Here is a 10,204-nt window from a genome sequence, read left to right as displayed (position 1 = left end):
AAAAAAAAAAAAAAAAAAAAAAAAAAAAAGTTTTGACTTAATCTGCGAACATAGTAACTATCTATCTCTTTATTTATTTATCAAATTTAAATTACTGAAAGGCACCAAATTCCAATTTTGTTGATTTGCTGTTTGGAAATCTTTTCAATCAATATTTCCCTTAGAATCAAGAATCAAGACAATCAAGGAATATGTTATCATAGATTTTGTCAGTGCTATATCTCTAGTTAGCTTAGCATTTGTATAAAATTACAAACTTTATAATAGTAGAGAAATCATAGTATCTCAGAATTTGAAGAGAACAAAGACCATCATGTTTAAAGCCCTAGCATGCCCTTTTCATCATTCCAGCCTGAACATTTCAATCATCACTTCTTCTATCGAAGAGTTCATTGTTTAGACAACTCTAGTTGTTTGAAAGTCTAAATATATCAAACTGAAATCTGTCACCTTATAATTTCTACCCACTTGTCCTAATTCTGCTCTTGGCTGTGCTCAAAAGAAGGTTAATTCCTCCTTTACATGACATTTCTGGTATTTGAAAAGAAATGTTATGTTTCTCCTTAAGTCTACTTACTTTTGGATTATTTTGCATTTAATTTTCCACCAGGCACAGACTTACCCAAAACATACATTCTCTATTTTTTATGCATGAAAAAAGAAAAGCTCCATAGTAAAATGGTACCAGTATAAAAATTATAGGTACAAAATTAGACCATTTAGATAAATAATTAGAGCAATAATTGACTTTGCATTTAAGACTTAAGTTGAAAGGGTCCTATTCCACATAGTAGCACTAAAGAGGGAAGAGTACATTATTCCTTGAGGTCAGAATTTTTGCAATTTTGAGAATAAGGCAAAAACAAAAATTTCCTATGTGAAGAACCCACAAATAAAAATTATATATTCAGTTTCCTTTAAATATATGTCCTAATTGTATACCTACTGTATCTCAGAGTATGCACTCAGCTTTTATGGGACCCTATGGATAAGAGAGATCATATGTTAAATAAACATATAAGCAAGTGTACATGCAAGTGATGGTAAGTTCTGTTTCTAATTACCGTTCTAACTAGAAAAATATTGTTGCCCATATAACCTTTTATGGAGTAGCATAACAGACTGGTTAATTCTGCTCTGTAATGGGCATTAAAATAATAAAAGTAATATGGTGGTTAAGAGCACAGACTATTTGGGTTTGAATCTTAGATCCACCTGTTATTAGTGTGCAACCCCATATAATTTACTTAACTTTAAAAACCTGTTTTCTTATGTGTAAGATGAAGATAGTAAGAGTACTTGCCTCATAGAGTAGTTATATTATGTAAATAATAGAAGCAAGGCAATTAAAACAATATTTCCTTGCGACATAAATCTTTGCTATTGTTATCTACAATATATTTAGAAAGAGCTTTAGCTTTAAAAATAAGTAAATGATGGTTGAATAAATACTGTAAGAATTATTCTCTGTAAGAAAAAATCAAACAGGGTAGGACCTAAAGTACACAATAGTATAGTTGTGGAAAAGGGAAAAGAAATACCAAAGAGGACTTGTTAAATCCTTATTTTAGCTTGAATTTATCGGTGATAATATCTTGAAATCACCTTTCTAGTTCACCCTTCCAAATCTACTCTTGTGAAATAAAAAGAGGCTAGCATACCAGAATACTTTGGTTTTGCAAAATATGTGCTAAGAAATTAACAATTAAAATATAAATAAATATTTTGCAGATATATTAGTAAAATGCTAAAAGTATATTTATCTAGAGGCATAGTCTAAGGATGGAAGATTTTAGGATATTCCTTTCTTTACTGCTCTCTGGAATCAGGAATATGGATTTCTATCTCTGTATATTAGGTGCCCATCTATGAAATGGACTTACTGTTGCTTTTCACATAAAATGTAATAAGATGACAACAAATGAATACTTTATATCTGTCAAGTGCTATGAACTTCTCAGAATAATATCACTGAATTAGAAGGGAAGAATATTCGTAACTTTGTTGTTACTGCCTGCCATAAAAGGCATCTGATAGGGACTCAGAAAGTAGATTCAGGCAACAAAGTAAACAATTTGAATTATTCTAATAATTTTACCAGTATTGGAACTTGGAACTGCTACTAAAATATGAAGGACAAATGTCCACTGGAGGTAGTAACCATTTTAGATAATTATTAATGGAACACGGATGAGAAGTAGCAGAAAGGATCCAAGTTCCTTCAAAAGATGCTGAAAAGAAAGAAGCAGTAAACCTCTCTTGTGTGTACAGTTTGAAGATGATGGTTGTCAGTGTCACTGAATGAGCAAGACCAAAAGCCAAAGGCAACAGTGTGGAAGAAGCAGTCCATCATGCTGGAAGGACTAATTGATATACAAAGAAATAAAGTATACCTCTCTGTGAAGAATGAAGATAACATTATAGCCATGAGTGCCCCTGGGATAATTTAAGTATCTTCCCCCTCAGCTTCTTCACTCCTTTCTATAAGTTGTATTGCAGCAAATAACATAATGTCCTTGCGTGGAATAATCCTCAGGCTAAACCTTTATGGAAAGAGAAGCTAGGTCAGTTTTGATTAGGAGGTGCTTCTGAATGCAGTTTCACAAAATTTTTTAAATACTCTTTTTTACAAAATGGAGGTATTTAAACCAGAGAGAATATAATTGTTAGTTTTGACTATTGTATAACTATAATGGAGTCTTATTATAATGTGTCAATTGTCTGCTATGATTCAAGATTACATTTTATAAGCAAACCCATTATAATGAATAGGTCACTTTAATAACCCCATTGATGAGATTCAAAATAAATTCATATCATGCTAATTTCCAACTATTGTTAGGGTATGTATTTAGAAGTTTGGTTAATTGTGTGATACTTTGATATAAGTTCCCTTTATGGGCCCTATTTACTTCCTCTTTCATTCTCTCTCATTTTGCCATTTTCAAGACTTACTGGTATTGTACTTTGTCCTTCAAGATGGGGCTGCTCTCTGGGGCAGATAGATGAATGAATATCACCCTCTTTAATAAATAATATTTAGAGGAATGAGAGGCTATTTGTATATAATATTGAAAGCAGGCCAGGTGCGGTGGCTCATACCTGTAATCCCAGCACCTTGGGAGGTCGAGGTGGGCAGATCACCTGAGGTCAGGAGTTTGAGACCAGCCTGGCCAACACGGTGAAACCCCATCTTCACTAAAAATAGAAAAATTAGCCAGGCATGATTACATGCCCCTGTAATCCCATCTACTCAGGAGGCTGAGGAGATGGAGATTACAGTGAGCCAAGATCGCACCACTGCACTCCAGCCTGGGTAACAAAGCAAGACACCATCTCAAAAATAAAATAAAAAATAAAATTAATAATAATAATAATATTGAAAGCAAATCCTAGTATAAGTATACATTCCCCCAAACATTTACCATGGGCAATAGTCGCAACAATTATTAACAGTAAATTCTAGTGTATCATTGCTCAAAGTTTAGTTATTACTCTTTGCCTTCTAAATATAAAATACTATAGGACAGGGGTCAGCAAACTTATTTAAAAGGGCCAGATGGTAAATTTTTTAGATTTTGTAGGCACATGGTCTCTGTCAAAATTACCCAACTCTTCCAGACCTGTAGAACAAAGGCAGCCACAGATGATATAAATAAATGAGCCTGGCTGTGCTCTAATAAAACTTTATTATGGGCACTGAATTTGGATTTCATATATTTCCATGTGTCATGAAATACTGTTCTTCTTTTGATTATCTCTTGAATCATTAAAAATACAAAGATCACTTGTAGATTGCAGGCCATACAAAAAAAAAAAAAAAAAAAAAACAGGAAATGGGCAGGATTTGGCCCTGAGGCTATAGTTTACCAACCCTGTTTTAGAACATTCCTGTTCTATAGTGCACTAGCATCTGCTCTGTTAATCTAAAAGCTCATAGTATGTGAGCTTTCAGAAGAATACTCTGAAAATTTGAGACTGAGAGAGGAAGCCCCATAAGAAGTTAATGCTTCATGGACTCAAATATGTACTTAAAGCCTACAAGATATAGGTATAGATATAGATATAGATATCAACATGCCAGGCACTGTTTCAGATGTTGAGTTAGAGCAATGAGCTAATAAGTCAAAAGTTCCTACCTTTATGGAATTTACATTTTAGTGAGAGGAGACAAAGTATTAAAAAACAAGTAAACTGTATAGTACTGGAGATGGTAAGTGCTATGTGTAAAATTTAACCAGGGAGGGAGGATAGTAGCCCAGGCAGGAAAGAGGGTTATAATTTTAAATAGGGTCATCCATTAAGGAGGGCCTCATTGATAAGATGACATTTGAACAAAGACCTAAAGGAGGAGAAAGAGGAAGCCATGGATCATCTGGAACCTGAATGCCACCCTTAGTGTAATAGAGTAGAGGCAAGGCATGAACTGACATATTTTAATGTAGAAACAAGTTAGGAGACTATTAAAATAATCCAGGTGGAAAATGACAGTGGCTTAGACCAATGATAGAGGTGGAGGTAGTGAGAAGTAGATTATTGATATATTTTGAAGGGAGAGGTAAACAGATGGAATAAGATAGAGAGAGAAGTCAGGTATAAGACCTGACTTGGGAATTAGAAGGATGTAGTTTCCATTTAATGAAATGGAGAAGACTATGGGAAAAGTAGGTTTGAGGGGGAAGATCAAGAATTTTACTTTGGTTATGGAAACGTGAACTTCCTTTAGGTATTCAAGTGGAGATATTGAATTGCAATTAGATATTAGGTATATGAGGCTGAGCACAGTGGCTCACACCAGTAATCCTAGCACTTTGGGAGGTTTAGGTGGGTGGATCACATGAGGTAAGGAGTTCAAGACCAGCCTAGACAACCAGGTGAAACCCTGTCTCTACTAAAAAAAAAGAAAAGAAAAGAAAAAAGCCAGACGTGGTGGTGCACGCCTGTAATCCCAGCTACTCAGGAGGCTGAGGCAGGAGAATTGCTTGAACCCAGGAGGCAGAGGTTTGCAGTGAGCTGAGATTGCACCACTGCACTCCAGCCTGGGTGACAGAGTGAGACTTCTTCCCCCTGCCCCCCAAAAAAGTAGATATTAGGTATATGTATCTAGACTTCAGTAGGAAAATCTGGGCTAGAAATATTATTTTTGGAGTCATCAACATATAAATGGAATTAAAATCCATGACAATTGATGAGATCACAAAGATATTTACTGGTATTACTATTTGTTGATTGACATTACTGCCCCTGATTCTTTCTCATCCACTTTCGAAGAGGTAGGTAGTTTCTAGTAATCTGTCCCCTCTGCTCATGCTCATTCACAAAGAGTGGAAGGGATCCCACTGAATTAGAAACCCGATCTACACAGGAAGTATCATTAGTTGACCATCTTCCCATTTTGCCATGGTGTAAACATAAGAGTGAATTTTTCCAAGTACCTCCTTGCTGGAAACTGTTTGCACTGGAGGTAAGTGTGAAAGGGGAGGTTGTGGGGAATGATGGGGTGAGGGCTTCCTAAACCTTTCCCATAACTCAGAAATGGTTTCATTCTGAGGAAGGGAGAAGGTTCAGGCTGGTTCTTACTTCCCTGAACCAGTTCATACAGCCCTAAATTTGACCTGCTTTCCTCAAACTGGGAGTCAGAAATCCCTTTTCTCTTCTGTTTTTCTGCTGCAGAAATTCCCAACATTCCCATTTTGTGGGCTCCAGAAAGGGGTAAGCGAAGACTTCAATCCCAGCCAATCATTTTCAGATTAATAATTTTTAGTGTTTTGGTTTCTTTTATCATCATAAAAAATGCTTGGACCCATTTTTCACATCTGTTTAATTTCTTTGTGGATTGCTATGTATCTATGTTCTAGGGTCATTCTGTATCCCTGGGCAATAGAGTTCAGATCCATCTGCTATTTCCATTTGTGTGCTTTTCTCTTGTGGATTCTCATTTGCAGTTTATTGATTACTGTATCCTAGATGGAAGACACCCAATTCAGGGGACTGCCTCGCTCTCAATCTCATCTTTTCCTGAATGGTGTTTTATTCCTCTGCTGAAAGCTTGTTATTACCCTATACAACTGCTTCTGATGATCTGTCATTGTTTCTCTACCATTCTGTCTTCCTGCTTGATTGCCTTTGGTTTTTGTCTCTCCTTTTTGCCTCACTTCACTCATCTGCTGAATGATTTGCATTCTTCACTCACTGGTATTTTGTCCATCAGCAAATGGCCTGGTACTGCCGTATCCATCTGCCATTTTAGCATTTTAGACTGCCCAGCATTATCTGTCTGCTCCCCTACAATTCCCCTATACTATGGCCTAACAAGTGCTACGCCATCTGCCTGCCTGATCTTGCCCTGCCCAATCTATACCTGTAACACTGTAAGTAGGTGAGATTGTTTAGCATTTCTGCTATCATCTACACTTGTCTTGTGCCACTGAGTTAGACTGCTGACTGAGTTTGCTCGACTGTTGCCTCCTCTTCCTGTTTGCTGCCTGTGGCTGCCCCATTAATTTATTTGAGACATTGCAATCATCTCCTATGTACTTGCAACTTGCTGATTGGCCTGTGTTGCCTCCTTTATAGTTTGCTGCATTTAAAAAATCACTGGCATTGCTCTTCTGTTGTCTTGTAACCCTGATCATACTTTATTTCCAATAAAAGTTTTACTTACATATTGTCCAAACATCTTAGAAATAGGAAAATGCTTTGCTATTTAACAGCCCAGTCCAGTTTGCTCCTAAACTGACTTTTTAAACTCACTACCACCTGTCTTTTCTGCTTTTTTGTACAACTCCACATTCTTCTCTTTACATAAGAATATATATTTTTAAAAATCATCATCTTTGCTTAAGTTTTCTTTTCACATCATATATTATGTACATTTATTTCTCATGTATGGGATCTTTCAATAATTTTCCATATACTAAAATTATTTCTTAATTTATTTTCCTAAATTTTCCAGGGTTTTATAAGGACAAGTTACTCCTATTAATTTTATTCTTTTTAATAAGACCAGAAGATTTTTTTGCAACTTTAAAAGTATCATCTCTAAAATAATAAGTTTAATTATCTTATAATTCTTTGTAGTTCAGATTAAAGTAGCTTTCTGCTCTGCCCTATTTTTTCCTTTGAGAATATCATTTCTCAGCTTCCTCATAGTTTATGTAATACCAGTTCTTTAGAGATCCTTTAGATGTATTTATCTTCCTTCCTTTTAAACTCTTTTCTTGTATGTTGGGTAAACCTTTGAAATTGATATTTTCTCATTATTGTATTTGCAAGGTACTTGGCATCTAAAAATAACTTGCAACATAACATTATCTGCATTGTAAACCTTATAGTCTTAATAGCTTTTATCTAAATGAAAGCTCAAATACAAGAACCAAAGAATAATTTTGGTGAAATTTGCAAGAGTCTAAGGAGAAGATGTAAAGTGGAGTGTGTATGTGTGTCTGCACATGTATATATAGAAATTTGAAGTGTTTTATGTGTGTATCTACAACATCATTGTTCTTGAAGTGTGGAAAATGCTGAGTATCCATATTACATTTTATTTTTACAAAAAAAATCTAAAGAGGTGATAGATTTAGGGATATGGAAAAAGTATGGATGGGTTTTATTTTCTTTTAATAATATAGATAAAATTTGTCATTGTGAAGAAAGGGATGCTCTAGGAAAGTTAAGAAAATCATTTCAGTAGCTTTTTAAAATTTTGGTAAAATATAAACATAAAATTTACCATTTTAACCAATTTTAAGTGTGCAATTCAGTGATATTAGCACATTCACAGTTTTGTGCAACCATCACCACTGTTTCTAGAACTTTTTTTATCAGTCCACATAGAAACTCTGTACCCATTAAACAAAAATTCCCCATTCCTCTCTCCCCCAACCCCTGGTAAATTCTAATCTATTTTCTGTCTTTATAAATTTGCCTATTCTAGATACCTCATATAAGTGGAATCATACAAGTTTTGTCTTTCAGTGTCGAGCTTATGTATTAGAATTTCATCCTTTTTTAACTCTGATTAATATTCCATTGTATGTATATACCACAACTTGCTTATCAGTTCACCTGTTGGTGGACACTGGGTTGTTTTCAGCTTTTAACTTTTATAAATAATGCTCCTACAAACATTGGTGTGCAAGTATCTGTTTTTCTTTTGGTTATATAACTAGAAATGAATTCAATAGCATTTAATACTTTTGTCCACAAAGAAATTTATAGCAAAGAGAACAGGGAGAAACCACATAATTAATATGAAAGATTAATAAATCCAAGATATTATATTAGGAACAGAAGAAATTATAAACTTTTAGAAAGGCTACAGAAGGCCAAATGATAAAATTTAGAAGACTGTATTCTATGAATAAAAGGGAGAATGAAGTTAAAATAACACAGATCTTGGATGATTGTAAGATAACAAAAATGATTCTGAAGAAAGTTAAATTTAAAAAAAAAAACCAACTTAAGGACAGTATGATGGCACATCTTTGAAATAGAATAATGTGGGCTTTTATAGAGGAGAGAGGTAGGCATTTGAAAGGCAGGATTTAAATGAAGATGACTAAGATGAGGGAACCAGGTCATGTTTAGAGGAACCAGAAATGGGAACAGAAATTCATTTCAATCCAGAGATCCTTCATCCTGTATACTCAGCCTTCTACCACTCATAGACATTTTTCTAAAAAGATTCCTAGGCTCAAACCCGAGATTCCGATTCAGTAGGTTTGAAATTTGGTTTAGGTAATGTGCAAATACATGCCTGTTTGTGTGTGTGTGTGTGTGTGTGTGTGTGTGTGTGTGTGTGTGTGTGTATGCATATGTGTCTCTGTGTGTGTTTTAATCCACTGATGAAACACAATGTGAGTTAAACTGTACTCTGTACCATAGCGTCCTAGACCTTATAAGAATTAAATAAGTTAAAGAGAATTGGCCCTTGTCTTCAAGCAGTTTAAAACTGCAGTAGTTAAAATAATGATGGACTTAGGAAAGAAGGCTTTCAATCTGTTAGGTGATAAGTTCTCATTTGTTAATTCAACAATTTTAGGGTGGTGATTTTATACACTCTATCAATTGAGGTTCCTCATCTAAACTACCAACACAGAAAATTGTTTGATTATCTTCTCAGTTATCCTAAGGGTGGCACACCAGCTAGTACCATTCTATATGCATGAAAGAGAAGTTAATTCACTAGATACAAAATTCTCTCAGAACCTTTTAAGAAAGGTTGGGTAATCTGTAGTCTGCTAGGAATATGTGACACAAAGACGTAAAACCTTGCTCTTAAGGGGCTCACATTCCAGGAGAGGGGAAAAGACATTTAACAAAAAATGCATTTCTAATATCAACCGCACAATTTTGTTCTTTTCATCTAATGGTCTGAGGGAAATGTTCAAAGTCAGAGTGGCTGTATATAAGGAAATCCTTTCACCTCTTCTAAGCATTATTGATTCAGGAAGAAGAATGTAATAAGAATGATAAATTCTGTATTACAACTTTTCACAGCTGAAGGATGCTGGCAGTAACTTAAATGTCAGTAGGAATCTCTTTAATTTTAAAGCCTAAAGCATTCAGTGGCAGGTTAGTGATTTCATTGGTAGCTATTAATAAACAACAGTAACTAAAACCAGGTTTATTAGTTTCATAGTAAAGAGTAGAAAATGGCTATAGGTAAGTAGATAACTAATGTCCAATAGGCTGTTCTTGAATGTAATTGAAAGCACAGTGAGAGATTTTGCCCCGAAGTACAACTCTTATACCAATAATGAAAGTGTTCAGGAATTTAATTTATTCTCACTATCAATTAAAACTCACTAAAATTCCTGGTGTCAGAAGGTTCAGTCATATTCATTAGTTTTCTTATGGATTTGATTATTTCTGAACTATAAATTTATTTGTCCTCCCTATACTGATGTATGTATTTAAACTTGAGAGCAGTTAGCTTTCATTCCTATTACTGAGTACTTCACACTGATTCCTTTACGATAAACTTTACTAACACATTTTCCTTCTTCCTTCCAATTTCTTACCAAACTTTATTTTAACAGCACAGCTATGGGAAGGTCAAGGTTGTCATGTCAACAGAAAAGCATTACAATAGAAATTACGACCAGATTAGCTTGTTTTCTTAGCAATAATGAACAATTTTAAAAGGTTTTGCTTTGCCTGCATTCATTCTGAAAACATTTCAAAGCAGAAAAGCAGATTA

At 34.6% G+C, this 10,204-nt stretch overlaps 1 protein-coding gene across 1 annotated transcript in view; it reads left to right on the top strand.

Annotated features, from left to right (window-relative positions):
• The window catches only part of LOC108527344 (gephyrin-like), a gene marked incomplete at both ends in the record, with an annotated part of 243,306 nt that overhangs the window by 195,836 nt on the left and 37,266 nt on the right, over positions 1-10,204 (top strand). The window contains one exon of the mRNA XM_017868546.1: positions 5,674-5,712. Within this exon, the coding sequence (XP_017724035.1) occupies positions 5,674-5,712 (39 nt within the window). The remainder of the gene's footprint in view (positions 1-5,673; positions 5,713-10,204) is intronic.

The sequence above is a fragment of the Rhinopithecus bieti genome, unplaced genomic scaffold (genome assembly GCF_001698545.2).
Source record: "Rhinopithecus bieti isolate Rb0 unplaced genomic scaffold, ASM169854v2 scaffold_4746, whole genome shotgun sequence".
Classification (NCBI taxonomy): Eukaryota; Metazoa; Chordata; class Mammalia; order Primates; family Cercopithecidae; genus Rhinopithecus; species Rhinopithecus bieti.
This window is presented reverse-complemented; position numbering and strand designations above follow the sequence as displayed.